Source organism: Callithrix jacchus, chromosome 4, assembly GCF_049354715.1.
Source record: "Callithrix jacchus isolate 240 chromosome 4, calJac240_pri, whole genome shotgun sequence".
Lineage (NCBI taxonomy): Eukaryota > Metazoa > Chordata > Mammalia > Primates > Cebidae > Callithrix > Callithrix jacchus.
The window spans coordinates 41,077,634-41,097,833 of NC_133505.1; the positions used below are offsets into that span (position 1 = coordinate 41,077,634).

General features: G+C 41.1%; 1 protein-coding gene across 2 annotated transcripts; it reads right to left on the minus strand.

Annotated features, from left to right (window-relative positions):
* Positions 1 to 742: 742 nt before the first annotated feature.
* On the minus strand, positions 743 to 18,719 carry LOC128931734 (HLA class II histocompatibility antigen, DO beta chain). Of its 2 annotated transcripts, XM_078370649.1 has the most exons (6): positions 18,663 to 18,719; positions 7,805 to 7,896; positions 6,310 to 6,579; positions 5,591 to 5,872; positions 4,908 to 5,098; positions 4,378 to 4,516 (listed from the first exon to the last, which is right to left on the minus strand). In XM_078370649.1, exons 2-5 carry the CDS (start codon positions 7,893 to 7,895, stop codon positions 4,923 to 4,925), a joined length of 819 nt encoding a protein of 272 aa, XP_078226775.1. In that variant the 5' UTR covers position 7,896; positions 18,663 to 18,719; the 3' UTR covers positions 4,378 to 4,516; positions 4,908 to 4,922. The 2 variants fall into 2 exon arrangements, with proteins under 2 accessions (XP_054109828.1, XP_078226775.1); XM_054253853.2 differs by lacking the exon at positions 18,663 to 18,719 and having other exon boundaries at positions 743 to 4,516; positions 7,805 to 7,965.
* Positions 18,720 to 20,200: the final 1,481 nt, after the last annotated feature.

The window sequence follows — 20,200 nt, forward strand, 5'->3', positions numbered from 1 at the left end:
TGTGGCCCTTGTGAGTGTGATTAGGGTCCTTATAAGGGAGACTCCAGAGAGCTCGCTCTCTTTCTACCATGTGAGGACTTAGTGAGAAGATGCTGCCAGCAGCCCTCACCAGATCCCTACCGGGTTATCGCCCTGATCTCGGACCCAGCCTCCAGAACTATGAAAAATACATTTCTGCTGTTTTTAAGCCATCCAGTCTCTGGTAGTTGTTATAGTAGCTCATACATACTAAGACACTTTCCTTAGTCTTCCTGAGGCACCTAGGAGAAATAATTTCAAACAGTCACAATGACTACATCCGTAGTTTATAATTCTTTTGGTATCAGGATCCCTTTTTATTCATAAAATTGTTGAAAACACCAAGAAGCTTTAGTTTATATGGGTTATGTAAAGTGACATTTTATATATATATCTATTTAGTCCAAGGCTTGCTCTGTCGCCAGGATGGAGTGCAGTGGCATGATCTCAGCTCACTGCAACCTCCAACGCGCTGGTTCAAGGGATTCTCCTGCCTCAGCCTCCCTAGTAGCTGGGATTACCGGCATGCATCACCACGCCCAACTAATTTTTGTATTTTTAGTAGAGACAGGGTTTCACCATGTTGGCCAGAATGGTCTCGATCTCCTGACCTTGTGATCTGCCTGCCCCAGTCTCCCAAAATGCTGGGATTACAGGCGTGAGCCACTGCTCCCGGCCCCGTTTATTTGTTTTTAAATAACAACGACAAACGCATTACATGTTACCATAAATAACATATTTTTATGGAAAATAGCTGTCTTTTCAAGCACAGATAAATAGTGAAAAAGAAGGAATTATTTAACATTTGTAAAAATCTCTTTAATGTCTGGCTTAATAAAACTAGCTTGGTTGTATATTCTTCTACATTCAATCTGTAACAATATGTTGTTTTTGCTGAGGTACAGGAAGAAAATCTCATCTCACTCAGATACACAGTAGGAAAAAGAGGAAAATTTCAATAGCCTTTTCAGCTATTGTAACTATTCTTCCTTGATAAGACACCAAAACTCAACAAATGGCACATTCTTACAGGTTAGTTGCGGTGTAGAATCTGAAACCTTATCAATTAACTTTTCATATTCTGTTATGTAAAATTCACTAATCTATCTTTAAACGGATCTTTTCATCTACGCATGACTTAGCAATATCATGCATTGATTATTTGTAAATTATTGGTTCATGGGGTTATGCAGATCTTAAAGTACTGACATATTTTATGAAACAATGTTTTTAAAACCGTATTTGTTAATATCACCACCAATCTCATCAGGAAAATCTTTAAGTAGTGAGCAGCTGCAGCACACATAAGTTTTCCAAAATTTTAGTTTTCTCTTGAAATTCCAATTTCCACTGTCAATATTATTTTCTTTGATAGGATAAGCTCATTTTGTTCATTTTTGAGAAAATTTCTACCAAATACCCAAGTCTGAATAATCACATTGTGCCTTTCAGCCATTCTTTCAAGGGAAATGATGACCCACCCATTAAAAAAAGAAAAAGGAGTGTCTAGCTTCACTCACAACTCATGCAATTATACAGTGGCTTTTCCACAGAACATCTGCCTTTCCATCAGTGCGCACCAGAAATGCTGCCTATTTTCTTACACTGGATATTAAACAGATGTGTGCTTGAGGTTTAAAATTTAGTAAACTAATGATTTTATTGCTTCATCAAAGTCACTGGTTCTTTCTTTCTTTCTTTCTTTCTTTTCAGTGCCCTAAGCTTAGGGCACTGAAGAACATGACTACCTACACGGCTTGGTGTCACCACCTTGATTTGTGCTAAGGCACTAACAGTCTCACTTACCATAGATTTCTGTACCACTATGCAAATAATACAGTGAAAAAGGCAAATAACATCATACTATTATTACAAAAATGCTTGACTTCGTAGGCCCCTTGAAGGGTCCCAGGGACCCCCATGGATCCAAAGAACACACCTGAAAACACCGCATGACAGGGACATCAGCATAGGGAATGATGGTGAGCATTACACACAGCTCCACTCATAGAACCAGGACTCATAAGGGAGCAAGTAGTCTCTGTGATGGCACGAGATCAATTAATATAGACATAGTTCAACTGGAAAGGTGGGGAGAACACAGGTAAACATGGAGGATGCAGCTAAAAAGAATGTCAGCCGTTTTCAGTCGCCATTTTGTGGTTGCACTGTGAGTGTTATTATCCTTAGACTGCTGTCTATGTTAATTCAGGAAAAGCAAGTAAGTGTGGACTTTCCAATTGTGTCTGTCCCTGCGTCCTTGAAAACTGGAGCTCTTGGTGTAAAAGAAAGGAGGTGCAGATGTAATATGGAAAAGACCGATGTTTTTAAATGTATACATATGTAAATGGTATCTTTCCATTGAACAGCTGGACACAATGCCCACTCCTATTTATTTAGGCTCCTCCACTACCCCCTCCCTGCTTTCTTTCCATATCCTGACCGAAAAATCACAGAATGCCTCTGTGACCCAGCCAACTGCAGGTTTTCCCCAGCAGGCCTGAACCCAAGCCAAGGCCTTGAACACTCCAGGCACTAGGTATCTAGGTTGTTGCCCTGAACACCGAAACTGTGTCCCAGCCCTGAGCCAAATTCTTTAAACCCTCATATAAACTCCATACCCTGACCCCCTCACTGCAGAAATACCCAGGCAGAACACCCCTTTTCTCTTGCTGTCTGTTAGGACTCCTGAACCCTCCGCAGGTAAATTCCCCAAATAAATGCCTGGGACTGATCACCCTGACATGTCGTGCTTCTTTCTTTCACTCCTGACCCACACCGCCTCAGGATGGTTTGAACCACTTCCTTGTGGAAACTCCCTTGCTGCCACTTTTGAGGTGACTCAAGCAGTGGGTTCAGTAGGATGAAACTCCCTAACTCCAGATTATAGTCTTAAGTCATTTCCCACTAAAATAAACCAGGGATTTCTGAAAGGAATGGCTACCTCCAGGTCTGGGCAAGAAATGAGGACGGTGAACCAGAAACATCTTGTCATCCCAGATAACAAAGAAATTATCAAAAGAACTTGGTGTCAAAGGAACTCAGTTGCATTTTTAGCCACTTGAAGAAGTTTTCACTCACCAAAAAGAAAGCATATAATCTTCAACAAGCATAAAAATTGCAATAGAGTAAAATCTAACAAACATTTAAATCCTTCTGTTTATACTTACTTAAAAAATGAAAAGTTATTTAAGAAAAAAACTTTTTTTAAAATCAGGCCAGAAAGCCTGATTGGCATCTGTAGATTTTATTACTATTAGGAAACCAACTTATTAGCTTAAAAATTGGTAAATAAAAGGAGAGTCAAACATTGATTCTGCCTTTCCACTGACTAGTAAGTGAAGTGTCTCTTCACTAGAAAGGAAAGGAATTGTCCCTTTATAGCATTAATGAAGCATATAAATGAAGAAAAAAACGACAAAATATCACCATTTAACAATCCCCAACAAATTAACGACCTAAGCAATTAATATCAATGATTACAAACATCACAAAAAGAGAAACAGCTGGAATTTTATCTCATGGTGAAAGACCACAGTACCACGTACAGACTTTCCAAAGGAAAAGATCAAAGCAGAGTCTGATCCAGCCTCTGCGTTCAGATGCCAATTTGCAGGAGATACAGAGGGCAGAGGACATGTTACATGTACCATGTGTATGCAGCCAGCAACATCCAGAGTGTGGGAAATGCTACAGTCAAATGGCTCGAGCTTTTCAGCAGATTAATCATAAGGGGACACAAAGGCAGATGAGAAAGAAACCGGTGAAGTATAAGAGATTTAAAAGGCAAGTAAGCCGTAGCGTCCAGGGACACATACCTGGGGGAATAGACTACAAGAAAGGCAAGAAAGAGGTTACCAGAAAGTCAGGATATGATCACCTTTGAGGGGAGGGAGAGGTTTTGATTGGCCTGAGGTATGTGGAGACTTCTGCTGGAGCTGGCAAAGTCCTGTTTCTTGACTCAATTACAGGGAGTTTTCCTTAAATCATTCACTAACTTATACATTTTATGTGGTTCTCTGTATCTCCATTTTATTTTACAATGAAGAGGTTTTTAAAAAGAGTGAAAAGGAAACAGTGACTACCTGAGCATAGTCTTCTAAGACTGGAGACTGCAGTTGGAACACAGAAAGCGTTGGAGATCATGACTTATGGGGCAGGGCTGGACCATAGAAAAGCAAATGATTTGAGGCTGGAAGAAGTAAGGTCTTAGGGGAGTTTCTGGACAGACTCCTTGGCAATGGGGATTAATGATGTATACATGTAGGAGGGAGAAGGGCAGATGGGTGGGAGATGCATGATCTCAGAGCACAGAGTTCCAGAATCGCATTGGACTCCTCCAAGGATCAAGGAAGAGAGTTATTCCCAGAACACTGGCCTCATGAATGTCCTTCACCTCACCCAGGGCCCAGACTACCCATCACTACTTTAGGCTCCAGGGAGAGAAGCTTCCATGAGGACTTTAGTATGACTGAGGCAGCAGAACAGCTCTTGAGACCTGGAGAAACAGTGATGAAGGTCTCAGGAGGCAGCCTCACCACCCCCCACAGCCGTTCCAGAGACTCAAAGGACAATGTCACCCAGACAGTAGCAACCTAACTCCTCCCCACCCCCATGGCATATTCCTCTGGCCAAAGAACTGGGAGAACAATCTGCCACTCAAAGACAAGGGAAAAGAGACGTTACCTCATCACCAGACATGTGCGTCCCCACATGTCCTGGGAAGAAATCGAGCAAAGAATGGATTGCCCCAATTAGGACCAAATATAGTTGTCCCAAGGGAAGACAAATGGCTGGCAATGTCAGCACTCTCTCTGCTTATTCCCTGTTTCTAGCTTCGGAAAAAATTATCCCAATGATCCCCAAGAGGTACAATCAGCTCTCCTTACCTCAGATCTTTGATGTTAGGGAAGATGGGAGCAGGGAAGCCTTTGGGCAGGCCGCAGGGCACTCCTCACAGGTTCATTACCTTTCTGAGCCCTGAGCTGGATGACGATCCCCACCAGAAGGAAGATTAGCCCAAATAGGAAGCCTGCAATGCCACTCAGCATCTTTCTCCAAGAATATTCAGACTGAGCTCCTATGGGAAACAGGTCTTAAAATTAGCAAAGATATCCCAATACTTAATCCACCTTCTTGAAATCCCAGAATCTATACTAGATACCAAATCCAATGCTAGTTAGAGAAAAATAAATAAATTTAGAAATGGTTAATTGAAACCAAAATTGGCACCCATGGAGTTACTACCCATCTGTTACTGATTCTTACAACCCATAGGAATGCCTCCTAATTACTAAGACCAAAGAATTAGAATTAGAGGATACCAGTTCATAGGGTTGGAAGCATATAATGAGGTGATTAGACCTCCTTATTTCTTGGAAGATATGAGGATACATATCGGCCATGTTTTCTCCCACCCTAACCCAAGAACTCTGGTTTCGGTGACTGTCCCAAATCAAGGGAAAGAAGAATTAATGTTGTGACCCAGATAAATGCAGAAGTGACACAGGCTCTGTATTGAGTCAGTATAGTCCTGAGTCAGGCCCAGAGAGCACTAGAAACTAATTCTCACTCCACTCCACAGAAACAGGGCTCAGCAGGCTGGAATGATCGACAAGGCAGGTGTAGACGTCTCCAAGTTCAGGAGTCATTTCCAGCATCACCACAGTCTGAAAGGTCCAGTCTCCATTCCCGATAAGGCCAGTGGACAGGACCCCAACTCTCTCCTCCTGCCCATTCAGGAACCACCTGATCTTGATGTCCCCTGGATAGAAGCCCGTCACAGAGCAGAGCAGCAGATTATGCTGGTGCAGGAGTGGGGTCCTCTCTGGGTACACCGTCACCTCTGGTTGCACTAGGAAGGAAGAGAAATGAGACATGGTGGAGGAAAACCACCAAACTAGGACACGAGATTCTTTAGGGACAATCACTACCTCTCCTCCCCAGATCACCCAAGTGAACACAAAGTATAGGCAAGTCTCAGCCCCCAAGATCAGTAACAGGGTATGTCAATGCTTGTCAGGAGGATTTGGACTTTCTGAGGTACTCCCATGATCACTGCTTTTCCAGCCCACTTAGAGGGCTAGAAGTCCCCGACAGCCTTGGGGTTCTAAGAGCAAGACCACAGTGGCAGACTTGTGAGGATAATGCATCACAGCTGGGGACAGAACGTCTACACAGACAACCATTTATCCTAAAGCAGAAAATTGATTATTATAAGGAAGAAAATCCATGGCCAGATTCACATGGGGGACATTCCTGAGCCCCACCAGACCCCACCTTTCGCCTCACCTTTTCTCCCCACAGTGAAGGGTGCGCCCAGCCTGTAGTTGTGTCTACAGACCGTATCCACTGCCTCCCTGCTCCTCTCCAAGAGATCCAGCCGGCTGTTCCACTGCTCAGCATCCGGCTGCCCCAGCTTTGTCAGTGCCACAAACATCCCCACATCGCTGTCGAAATGTGCATACTCCTCCAAGTTGAAGATGAATCTGACCACAAACTGCACCTTTTCTGTCCCGTTGGTGAAGTAACAGTCAGCCTTTGCCTGAATCACAAAATCTTCTGGAAAACCAAAACAGGGACCATGAACCAGCCCCCTCCTTGGGGAAAACCCATGCCTGGTAAATTACGTCAGAGCACATGGACCTAAGAGGAGGCCTTCAACCTCAGTATGCTTCGAAAGCACAGTGTCAAGTGAGAAAGGAAACAGAATGTGATTCAATGCACAATGACATTTATTAAATCTTAAAAATACATAAAGAAAAACAATGCTACATATTTTTAAAGGCCACTCTCATACTTAGAGACATCCCAGACACCTTTAGAATGGATTCTCTAGGGCAGGGAGAGAATGAGAATGGAGGCGAGGGAAGAGAGCAGAGAGTCCTGTACTACCGCCAGTGATTACAATGTGCTGTGAACTCACTGGGCAAAATTAACCCAATTCTATGTACTTGAGAACAACAACTACACTACAAAGGAAATTCATATGGGGTTCATGATACAGTAAGTCAGGAAGGACTTCCTAAAGAAATGGAATCTAAGTTGAGACATGAAGGATAATTACTATTAATCTTGGGTTGTAAATTTACTTTCATTTCTAAGTTCAGACGCCTCCTCCAACTCTTAAGGTCAATCCTCCATAAGAATGACCTTCCTGGGTCAACCACACTTATCCCTCACTTAGTAGCTAATATCAGATGAAATTCCAGCCTGCAGTTTCTGAGCGTGTATATTCTTCTCTATTTCCTCTAGTAGTCTAAACCGGGGGCGGGGGAATCTGAATCTTTCCTCATCATTTAAAAATCTATGCTGATTTTGGTATTGCTGAATGGATATTATAAACTCAGGGCGGTTTCTATTCTCTAATAATGATGAGCTCCCCCAGCCAGGTTTGTTCCTCTTTTGTGTTTAATGAAACTAACATGCAAAGGGGATTCTGTTCTTAGCACATTACATCCTGTTTCTGCTCATTAATATGTGCTTTCATGGTCTCACATTGCTTCATGGCTGCATAGGAGATTGATACATACGATAGGAACCCTAAACAAGGCACAATGTTTCCCTCTTCCTGAGTCCCTTCCCCTTGAATAGGTGGCTCTGGCATGCGAAGTTCATCCTATGTAGAGAGGGAAGGAGTACCTTTCTGCCAAAGGGAAGAACACAGCTCTTTGAAGCCAAAAGCCACTTCCAGTCTGGTCTGTGGCCTGGACTTATAAGGAAAGGCATTGCTCCCCCATGGTAATTCTTCCACACACATTGGAAAAAATAATTGCCCTGTTCTTACCTGGAGAGTCTGTGTCTTGAGTCACGGAGGAATCCAGTCTGGTCAGATTCACTAGCAGGGCCACCACCCAGGGGAGCCACCTAGAATCCATTCTAGAGAAAGGAAAAAAATGAGATAGTAAAATCATCAGCCTCTTCAGGATGGGTTCACAAAACTCAGTCAAAAAATATTCATTAAGAGTATAAGCAGCTGTATTCTGGGTGCCTCAGGATTGGAAACTCCTCAGATTGACAACCAATCAAGATAGAAGAGTTTTTCATCATCAGGTACTGGGTAGGATACTTTCACAAAGTTGTGTCACACCACTCAAGCATTGTTTGCCTGCAGAATCACTGACAGCAATGTAGGTATATTCAAAATGGGCTGGGAGAAGAAGTAAAAATATATGTTCTACATATCATGCGGCTCTAGAAGAACTAGGCGAATTGTTTATTATGTATTCTTCTATTCCCTGGCCTGTTCTGACCAATAGGTCTCCCTTTCTATGGAGTGTTGACATTGCCAACAGAGAGTGTATAAATTAAGAAGGGATTCAGAGTATGTAAATCAAGCATTCCGAAGCATAGGCCTCAAGAGGATTTAGTAAAGGAATTCTCAGAGAAGAAATAGAAGACATAGAGAACATTTGGAGAGTACAATTTCCTACTAGCCAAAAGGAACACAAAAAAGAAAAGAAAAAAAATAGAGATTCTCAAAGAATAGAATTCTGCAAAAAGGTTCACTGGGATGCAGTATTAGAGGATTGTTGTGTTCTACGATTAGTAGGGCACCAATAACCTTCAAGAGAACAGCAGAGTGTTAAAGGTAGAAGCCATGTTTCAAAAGAGTGAATTTGAAAGAAGAAAACAAAGGCAGGAGATTAAAACAGTCAAGAATTTTGAAGGTGAAAACAAAGGAAAAAATGAGACACACTTGAGAAAAAAACAACACTAAGAAAAAATACTTTTCTTGGGTTTTTTAAATTGACATGTAATAATTGTACGTATTTATGGGGTACAGCATGATGTTTCAACACATGTATACCTTGTGTAGTGATCAAATCAGGGTAATTAGTATTGAGAAGCTGCCCCAGGGAATCACTCCCACCTACAACACACTGGGTATGAATGAGAAACACTGTATATATATACACTATGGAATACTATTCAGCCCTAAAAAAGCATGAAATCCTGTCATTTGCAACAGCATGGGTGAAGCTGGAGGGCCATATGTTACGTGAAATAAGCCAAGAACAGAAGGACAAATACTGCGTGATTTCACTCATATGTGAAATCTAAGAAAGTTGACCTCATCGAAGTAAAGAGTACAGCAATAGTTACCAGAGGCTGGGGAGTCAGGGATAGAAGTGGGGGGAGTCAGGGATAGAAGTGGGGGGAGGCTGGTGAGAGTACGAAGTTACAGTTAGAAGGAATGAGTTCTGGTGTTCTGGGAAAATAAACTTTTAAGATAGGAGAGATCTTAACAAGCTTCCAAGTGAAGTGGAAGGCATCTGTAGAAAAGAGAAGCTGAAGATTAAAAAAAAGAAGAAAGGGGAAACGTTCTCCAAAATGCTGTGGTCTGAAAGTCACTAAAAAGTCATGTGTTCCAACGTAATCACCAATGCGATAGTATCAAAAGGTGGGCCCTTTAGGAGGTGATTAAGTCATGAATGCAGAAGCCTCCTGGATGGGATTAGACTTCATTAAAAGGGCTAGAGAGAGCAGTGATAATGGCTCATGCCCATAATCCCAGCACTTTGGGAGGCTGAGGAGGAAGATATCTTGAGGCCAGGAGTTAGAGACCAGCCTGGAAAACATAGTGAGACCCCCATGTCTAAATTTAAAAATAATAATAAAGAAAAAAAAAAACACGGTGGCATGCACCTATGGTCTTAGCTACTTTGGAGGCTGAGGTGGGAGGATTGCTTGAGCCCAGAAGTTCAAAGTTGCAGTGAGCCATGAACACACCACTTCACTCCAGCATGGGTCACAGAGCAAGGCCCTGTCTCAATCAATCAATCAATTAATAAAAACAGAAGGGTTGGAGAGAATAGCTTGGCACTCGCCCTTCTGCCTTCCTTCTTGTGAGGACTGTTACACTGGAATGATTTGATGCAAGTGTTTAGTTAAGTATTCTTACAGTAAAACCCGGACAGTAAAACACTATTTTGAAGCAAATGAAACCAAAAGTACAGATTGTGATTCACCGTCTATCATCCTATTTATAGGGCGATGTTTACTCATCATTTCACATCATCTTTCAGCATGAAATGTGGCCCCGATTTGCCTATACTGTGCATGTTAATAGTGAACCGGCCAGGCGCGGTGGCTCACGCCAATAATCCCAGCACTTTGGGAGGCCAAGACTGGTGGATCACGAGGTCAAGAGATCGAGACCATCCTAGTTAACATGGTGAAACCCCATCTCTACTAAAAATACAAAAATTAGCTGGGCATGGTGGTGTGTGCCTGTAATTCCAGCTACTCAGGAGGCTGAGGCAGGAGAATTGCTTGAACCCAGGAGACGGAGATTGCGGTAAGCCGAGATCCTACCATTGCACTCCAGCCTGGGTGACAAAAGCGAAACTCCACCACAAAAAAAAAAAAAAAAAAAAAAATGAACCCAGGATATCATGGTAACCAGAAATTCACTGCAGTGACTTATTTTTCAATGGCCAAGGCATCAAACCTTCCAGAGCATTGACCTTGAACTTCTAGCTCCAGAACTGAAAAATAAATTTCTGTTCTTCATAAATTACCCTGTCTCACGTATCTTGTAACAGTAACAAAAATGGCCTAATCTAGAGAGCATAAGTCTTGGGGGAAGAAAGGAACACTTCTTCAGATAAAAGAGCAAAGGATGATTAGTGGGGGAGAAAGGGGAATGAGGGAGTTCCATTTAGATGGTTGCAATGGACTCAGCTGAGAACAAAGCAAAATCTAACAAAAAGGAGTTGGAAGAAAATATATTTGATAACTAAGAAGAGCAAGAAGTGGTCCGTACGTGAGTTTTTAAAGTTTTAGTTAAGCAGGATTCAGAAGAGAGGTGAAATGCAATTGTACACCCTTTTACTGTTCTGTGACCTTTAGTAAACATGCCCTGGTTAGAGGCCTTGATCAGACCAATCAGAAAAATAATTTCTTCTCCATGGAAGATTATACCAGCAAAGAAGAAGAGAGCAAGTTGTGGAAGACATCACGAGTCCTCATCCTGTAATTCCTAGGCCCATGGAAAACGAGAAGCTAGACTTCCTACTCTCCTGGAGTTGTGTGACTTGTTCTCACCAATGGAAAGTGAACAAAAGGTTCCTGGTCAAAGAATTTAACTCCCTGCGCGTGACTCTTCTCCTCCTCCGCTACCAAACCAACCAAGACAGCCTTGTGTTGAGATGTCACAATCCCAATATAAAAGCAGTCCAATCAGCTGAGTCACCGTGAAGAGCAGCTGCCCCAGGGAATCACTCACACCTACAATCCGCTCTGTATGAATGAGAAACAACTGTTCTTTAATGAAGGCAATGGAGGTTGTTGGTTACCACAGCCCAGCCTGACTTGACTTAACCTCAACAGGACAGGAGCTAGGATGCTGCCCCATCGCCCTCCACATCTCTCATATAAATGTGACAATTCATGAAGCAGAAGGCTAGCCACAGGCTTACTGGTAGACCCCACATACAAGGCATTTGACCCCGATTGTGAGTACTTCTCCAGGTGGTTGGCTGTGGAGCTCCAGCTTGTGAGGGCTTGTGTGAGTCTGAGGAAAAGGAGGCATCAGAGGGCGCTGAAGCCACTGGGTCTGACTTCCTCTCTTCTTCCTGCTGACACCTACCTCAGTCTTTCCCAAGTGTTTTATCACATTTGGAAATAGAGACAAACACCTAGCTTAGGCTAAGTGAACAAGGACATGGCACAGAGATGATCAGACGCAGTAACAGCATGAGTGGGTGGAAGAGGTGTGTGTCCCCTTCTTTGCAGAAGCACCAGGCTGGGCTTCTGCAGCTTCCTTCAGAGACGAAGGAGGGGCCACGTGGAAAGGAGAGGAAGGGCCTAGGTAACATGGATCAAATGGGGGCCTGTGTTTGGATTTAGAGGAGAGAGGAGGTTGAAAGATGGCAAAAGGTAGGGAGGAAGTGGAGGATATGATGCTGGACCAGAAAGTTTTTCTTCTGTATAAATGTGTCTAAGGCTCACAAACTCTAAAATCTGACTTGCCTACATAATAATAACAGCTAACATTTGTCAACTGCTTATTATGAGTTCATTTTCTAAGCACTATATAAACATGTCTGTGTGTGAGAGAGAGAGAGAGAGACAGCGAGAAAGAGAGAGAGACAGCGAGAAAGAGAGAGAGACGGCGAGAAAGAGAGAGAGACAGAGAGAAAGAGAGAGAGACAGCGAGAAAGAGAGAGAGAGACAGAGAGAAAGAGAGAGAGAGAATCATCACAAAACCCTTTGCAGTAGATGCTATCATGATCTCCCTTTTACAGATGAAGTAAAGATGGAATGAGCCAAAGGTTCATAACAAGTGAGTCCCTAGGCTGTACTGTTCCCATCACACTGCATTTCTTGGGAATCCAGGGAATCCATTACATTCCTATAATGATAACGTGCACAAAAAGAAAAAAGAAAAAAAAGAATTTCATCATAGCTATTTGGTATCAGGACAGATCTCTGTCAGGAAATCATATCCTATCCAACGAAAGGAAATCAGAGGTCTCACATCACAAGCAAGGAATGGCATAGAGCCTGCCAATGAGAACTTAGAAGAGAAAGCAATAAGCTTCAGTTACCAAGCGATGGATCCCCTTGGTCAATGGCCTCTGGTACATCTTAAATAAACGGAAGCATCAGATTTACTCAGTTAGAAGCGTTTTTGAGTCACTTTATTTGCTTAGTGTCAGTGTCTACAGTAAAAGGGCTTCTCCCAGAGACATGTTCAGCTCTGGGGAGACCACAGGGAAAAGGTGTGGTTTGCTTCCTTTCTTCCATAGTTCTGTTTTTGTCTTCTACTTGAATGAGCCTGAAAAATAGGGCAGGGTGTTTTGATCTTTCTCTTCCTGTCTGACTTCAGCCAGCTGCCCTCCCTAAATAGCTATAAGTTTCTCTGTGATTTTTTATTCAAGCTCATATTTTGCTTCTCTCTTTTCTTTCCTTCCCTGTTTTCTGAGGAGTGAGAGAATTTAAGTGTATGTGTGGTTGTTTTTCTGCGCGGTATGAAATTATTATTCTCCCTATTGCTTGACAGAAATATCCCTTCAATTGCTATTTTGGTGACATTAACATGGAAGTAAAATGTTCGTCTAAATTCATTCTCTTCTTTCTCCTACCTCCTAACACTTTCACATAAGCCACACTGCCCTTCAGGAGTCATGAAAAACATTCTGAGTGGCTAGATGGAAAATTAAAACATTTTTAGAGAACAGTATTGTTGCGCTACAGTTTAATTGAAGGAATTGTACCAGGTTAAGAATTTTGCCAGCTCAAAATACTGGTTTAATTCTTTCTGAGTGGTGATTGATGTCTCAAACTAGCAAGAGGTGTAACATGAGGGGAAGGGGCTGGGGAAGAAGGAAAGGATGTGAGAAACAAAAGAAATAGTTAGAATTTTGGGGTGTCCAAAGCAAACCCATGATCCCACTTAGTGAGAATTCATTTGGAAACCGAGGAACCAAAGGCTTTGGGCTCCAATCTGCAGCCACTTCTTCAATATGACTTTGGGATGGGTGGACTCACCCAAAGTATTGTTCATATGTCCTATTTGCCTCAATTTCTCTATGATGGTTTTGTCTGTCACCTTGTCACGAAAAAATAAGCGTTTGTTCATTTGAACTCATTATTCATAGAAAATATCCATTGAAATTCAAAATATCCTGAACTTCCAAAAGGTTTCCTAGAAAAAAAACACAAAAAGCCTTGATCCTGATGGGTGTTTTTAAATCTGTGCTAGGATCTGTTAGCAGTGTTTTATATTTAGGGTTTTTGCATCAATAGAATAAGTACATTGATCTACAATTTTAACTTTTGTACATTGTCATAATTTAACATCAATACTATACTTGCTTCATTAAAAAATTCTCTTCTATGCCATTGAGCCACTTAATTTTTATTTATTTGTTTCTTTGTTTTAGAGACAGAGACTCACTCTATTGCCCAGGCTGGAGTGCAATGCCACGATCATAGCTCACTCAAGCCTCGAACTCCTGGGCCCAAGAGATCCTCCCACCTCAGCCAAGTAATTGGAACCACAGGTGCGAGCCACCACATCCAGCTAATCTTTGTATTTTTTGTAGGGATGGGTTTTTGCTGCTGCCCACATTGGTTTCAAACTCCTGAGCTCAAGCAGTCCAACTACTTCAGCCTCCCAAAGTGCTGGGATTACAGGGCTGAGCCACCGCGCCCAGCCTTGATTTTTCTTATCATCTAGTTTGTTCCATTATGATCAGAGAATAATTTCTGTGACATTTCTACTTTTTTTCCTAACTTACTGAGGCATTTTGTTCCACAATATATAGTCTATTTTCATGAATGTTTTGTTGAAACTTGAAAGGATGTGTTCCCTATTTTCAATTTTAAAAGTTCAATATAGATGTAGCATATCTATTTTTTAATTGACAGTAATATCTTCTGTGTTCATACTTATTTTTTTGTCCACTTAACTGGTCTAGTCCTTGTATCTACCTTAATTACTGCCTTATGAGAGCTACCTATTTGGCATTTAGAACTTAAATATATTCATAGGAATCTTATACTTCACATTAAAAAGTGCCTTCTTGTCACACTCAATTTTTTTTGTTTTGGTTTGGTTTTTTTGGGTTTTTTTGACAGGAGTGTCTGAATTTCATCATGTTTGGTAAGAAGAAAGTGACCTCTGCTTCCTTTTTGTTTGCATTCTATTGTTCTGCCTTTGCCCATCATCTTATTTGTTGAAAATAATGAATACATCTTTCTGAGTGGCTTTATGTTATGTGTCTTTTGCATATTGCAAATAATCTACTCTAAAAATACTGTTATTTATATACTTCAGTTAAGAAGCCCATTTATAATTATTCACATGGCAAATAGATTCAATGTAATTTGGAGATATAATCTTCTGTTAAATATATTTATATGAATATTTATTTTTTAAAAATATTTCAGTATATCTTTTTTGTGCATTTTTCAAAATTTAGTTTTTCAGATATTAAGAAGGTATACATCTCGGGGTTGCCTTGATAATTTTATTTGTTTATAATACGCTTAGTTCCCTCTTTCTTTAGATAGTTCCTATTAGCTTTCTATATTGAATAATCATAAAACTAGTTCATATCCTCTCCCTTCCTCTTTCTTTTTTTTTTTTTTTTTTTTTTTAGAGACGGAGTTTCGCTCTTGTTACCCAGGCTGGAGCGCAATGGCGCGACCTCGGCTCACTGCAACCTCCGCCTCCTGGGTTCAGGCAATTCTCCTGCCTCAGCCTCCTGAGTAGCTGGGATCACAGGCACGCGCCACCGTGCCCAGCTAATTTTTTGTATTTTTAATAGAGACGGGGTTTCACCATGTTGACCAGGATGGTCTCGATCTATTGACCTCGTGATCCACCCGCCTCGGCCTCCCAAAGTGCTGGGATTACATGCTTGAGCCACCGCGCCCGGCCTCTCCCTTCCTCTTTCTTTGTGTGTGTGTGTGTGTGTCCCCACCTTTATACTCTTAAATATGTTTTAAATATGAGTACTTAATTTATTAGTTTTAAAGAATATATTTTGACTCCTATATGTCACAGACGAGAACATCAACAAGCTTATTTTATATCCTTATTCGTATTTCCACTTATTCTACAATTATTGAAAAATGTGTTTCAATTTGTCAATTAGTTTCTTCTTATAATTCTCTAATATTTCTTACATTTTTGTGGTTTTGTTGCTAGGTGCAGACTGATTCAGCTTTATGATAATGTTCTGGTGACTTTGGTATTATTATGTAATGGCTGTCTCTGTTTTCACTAATGCCTTTGGTCTTAGACTATGCGTTTAGTTATTTCCGTAACTACATAAGTTGTCTTCTGTCTTCTGTTAGTGTATGTTCTGTGTATCTTATATCAGGTTTTGATTTAACATTTTCATGTTTTTAGGTTTTTATGTGATCTTGTGAAGGGCATGTAACTGGATTTTGTGATATTTTGTTAGTCTAATCTAATAACTTTCTTTTAACTCCCCAATTTAAGCTCTGTACACTTGTGATTACTGTGCTGTTTGGATTCGTTTCTGCTGCAGTGTATTGTGCTTTCTATCTGCTGTGTCTTACTCTGCTTCCTCTTTATTCTCCTTGTATCACTTATGTAATCAAATTTTTATTTAAAGTATTCTTTAATTTCTCCCTACTGGTTTAGGGGTTTTAAATTCTAAATATATTCATCAAAAGTCAGTCTCACATTTTTAACATGTTTACCAAATGTGGAAGTATCTGAAGGTAATCAATATCTCTATCCTCCTTTCAGACAAGGCAAAGACTTTAGAGTGCTTTAACTTTGTCTGCCTCATTCTCGTGTTATTTGTGGTTGCTCTGCCTTTTTTAAAAAAAATTAACAGTCATTCTTATTGGTGCTTCTTATCATTACTGTCATATGTCATTCCTCATTCTGATTTTCCAATATTTTAGATGAACTTTTTATCTTTGTTGTGTCTACGTGTGTTTGTTTTTCTCATCTTCGCTCCTTTATCATTCTGGGTTTAGTATGTCTGTTACATACATGATAATATTAAAAAGCAAATGACAACTACAGTACAATGCTACTTTCACCCAGAAGATTGGCAAAATTTTAAAAATTAACACTCTACTGGTAAAAAAAAAAGTATAGATATAGATATAGAGAGAAAGGGATAAACTCATATATTGCTGCTGGAACTGTAAATTAATATAGCCTCTATGAGGCAATTTTGCAATATCTATCAATATTCATAATGTATATATTGGACTCAGCAATTCCCCTTTAAGATTTTATCATACTCATATTTTTGCATATGTGCATTACAATGTCTATACAAGACTAACCAGCAGCAGCAAAAGACTTCCAATAACCTAACTGGCCATCAGTAGAAGGAAACAGGCTAACGAAATATGGAACTTCCATAAAAGAGCATACTGCGTAGCCATATATTTTTAATTTAAAAAGTGAAGTTCAGAACAGTGAACTTAGGGAGCTGCTATTTGCGAAAATATTGAGCAAGAATATAGATATACTTATTTGTGTAATACACAGTAAACTTCTCTAGAAGAATAAACACAAAGCTGGAAGCATGGATTGCCTGTGCAAGAGGGATTAGCAAACCTGGGGGAAGGATGAGAGTGACACTTTCTTCTGTATATTTCTTTGTGTTTTTTGAATTTTAAAACACATTAAAATATTGCCTATTTAAATAAATAAATAAAAATAAATAAATAAATAAAATCTTATAAAAAGAGGATAGGAGGAAAATAAGTGGAATCAGGAAGTATAGACAACTCTTTTGAGGAGCCGTTTTGCAAAGCTGGGCAAAGTCCACCATCCTTAGCTATGTGACCCAGGCAAGTTACTAAATGTTTCTAAAACTCCATTTTCTCATTCTTAGAATTGAGATAGTAATACCTGCCACATAAGATTATCCTGAAAATAAGGTAAGAAGATACATGTCAGATTCTTAGCACAAGCACCAGTCAATGCTTCGTAGTAGTAGAGTACCCATGTAATTCCTAAGAGCCTGTAAGAGTCCATCGAACTCCTGGGAAATCTAGTATCTCCTGGGACCACTAGATGGCATCAGACTCAAGCATGTGCTCCCTTAGCTTACTCAGCTCTAAAACACAACAAAGATCATTGTTTTCCTTATTCCCTAGTCCTTTCCCCCCAAAATTCTGACAATTCCACATTTCCTCCTCTTGTTTCACAATTGCCATGTGAATTCCAAGTGACTATCCACTGGCTGGAGGCTTAAAATACTTGAAACTCAGTGCTGTTTCCACATAGGCCCCAGGCTGACAGGGTAGGAAGGTGTTTTGGGGTCCAAGGAAATCTGTGAGTTTCCAAAGCTTTCCCCTCTCCATTCTTACTTTCCCTTAGAAAGAATAAGGCATGCCTGGGTGAGAAAGATACTGCAGGGAAGTGACAGGAAGGGGAAATTATAGGGTAAGGAGATTGATCAAATGGTGATGGGGGCAGGAGTGAACGAAAAGAACTCTGGAGCAAACCAGGATTATTGATATCTGTGGTTCCCAGACAAACCACACTTACAGGAATTTGTCTGTCTAGGCTGAATATTCTGACTGTCAGGGAACATTTTTCTGTGTCCCTGACATAAAGCCTACCTGGGAGTTTTCCCTGAGACAAGAAACTCTCAGGATAACTTGAGGTCTACTGAAACTTCCTGTGCTGCCCATCAAAATAAGTTTTCTACCCAGCTTTATCCTGATTCGCTGTGTGCTTTCTTGTCAGTTTCTCTGTAAAATTAGATTTGACTGTTACACTATCTTTAAGATGCCTTCCAGGCTTAAAGTATGATGATGCATGGGTGTAATTGTACTGAGAAAATCAAAGGATTTCTCAGATCATCTTCTTCCATGAGAGCTTCAGCTTCCAAAAAGTTGGGAGATACAGGAATTATTGTTCCTGTTTTATGAATAAACAACATTTGTGGGGAAGGAAAGGGGCTGGGCCAGAGTTCTTTCTCTCCAAATGCCTATTTTACCCTCTCTGAAATTTGAGAAATGGATGGGTATGGAGCTGCACGTCAGCCAGGATGTAAGAGGCGAATCTGCACAAGAAACTGCCCACTCTCACCCCACCCTCAGCCCACCCTGCTCCCAAAAGCTGCCAGGCAATAAAAATTCCAAACAGCAGTTCTGGCGAATCCATTGCCAGCACTGGAACGTACCTGCTGATTCCAGGAATATGAAGGTTTCTCTTTCCTAGAATAGAAATCTTCCAAGGTAAGTCCCTCCTAGCAACCAGTGATGTGTACAATGCTGCATTTTCAGTGGTGAGGATGTGCAGGAAGGATTAAGAATGAGGATGATGGAGGATTTATTCATTTGTTCAATAGACTTTTTATTTATTCCCTATTATAAATCAAGCCCTCGGCCAGGTAGCAGATATAAAGCTTAATAAGATACATGGCTTTCCCCTCAGGTGCTCATAGTCTAGTGGAAGGTCAAAAAAGCAGGGAAGGGGAATATAGAGTTTGGAAAGGGCTGTGAAAGGTAACCATGCAAGGACAGAAGCACGTGGAAACGGCACTTTCCCCAGACTGAGGACATAAGGAAGGCTTCCTGGACAACTGAACCCTGAGTTAAGTCTTGAACTTGAAAATCGGGGTCGAGTCAAGCAGAAAATGGGCAAGAAAACACCATATGCAAAGGCACAAAGGTATTGGGGAGGGCAGGAAGTTTGTTGTGGAGCTGAATGCAACAGGAAAGGGTGAGACAGATGGGCTGGAACACTTTGTGTGCTCTGAAAAGGATCTCAGCAGTAGGGCTTAAGAGCACCTGAAGGAATTTTCAGAAATGCCGTCATCCTATGTGACAGAATTTAGAAAAATGACTTTGTGAAGAATGGCTGGGAGAGGGGAGCTAATAATAGAGAAATTTCTGGAGATGGGATCATCTCAAGACCATCAGTGAAGGCTCTAACAATGGGCCTGGAGAGAAGGGAATCGATTCAGAATTATTTGGAGCTAAAAGCAGCAGAGCTTTTCTTGATCTGATTATGGATTAGGGTTTATGGACACAAGATGCAATATAATTTATTGGGTCAGGGTGTGGATTCTAGGGTCAGGCCTCTATTCAAACTCCAATTCCACCACTACAACCACCTTGGGAAAGTCATTTCGCTTCTTTGAGCTTCGGTTTCCTCATCTGTCAAATGGGGATAACAACCAACCTCACAGGGTTGGGGATAATGATTAAAAATGGTAACACATGAAAAACACTGAGAATAGTTCCTACTCACATTAAAACTCAATAAATGGCCAGATGTGGTGGCTCACGCCTGTAATCCCAGCACTTTGGGAAGCCAAAGCGGGCAGATCACAAGGTCAGGAGTTCGAGACCAACCTGGTCAACATGGCAAAACCCCATCTCTACTAAAAATACAAAAAATTAGCCAGGCATGATGGCATGCACCTGTAATCCCAGATACTTGGGAGGCCAAGGCAGGAGAATTGCTTGAACCTGGGAGGCAGAGGTTGCAGTGAGCCAAGATCATGCCACTGCACTCCAGCCTGGGTGACAGAGCAAGATTCCATCTTAAAAAAAAAAAAAACCTCTATAAATGGCATCTGTTACCAATGTCATTATTAATATTGTTAATCAGAGAACTGTTCTCTGTTCCTCCACACCCTAGCTTCCCCAGAATAGCAGACACTGGTGGGAACAGGGAAGGATACAGAATGGCAATCTTATGAATATTTATGTC

Excerpts from the sequence above, each read along its gene's own strand:
- LOC128931734 (XM_054253853.2), bottom strand. The coding sequence starts at position 7,931 with ATGATTTTACTATCTCATTTTTTTCCTTTCTCTAGAATGGATTCTAGG. Across the intron at positions 6,580-7,804 it reads TCAAGACACAGACTCTCCAG|AAGATTTTGTGATTCAGGCA; the intron begins GTAAGAACAGGG and ends TTGGTTTTCCAG. Across the intron at positions 5,873-6,309 it reads CTTCACTGTGGGGAGAAAAG|TGCAACCAGAGGTGACGGTG; the intron begins GTGAGGCGAAAG and ends CTTCCTTCCTAG.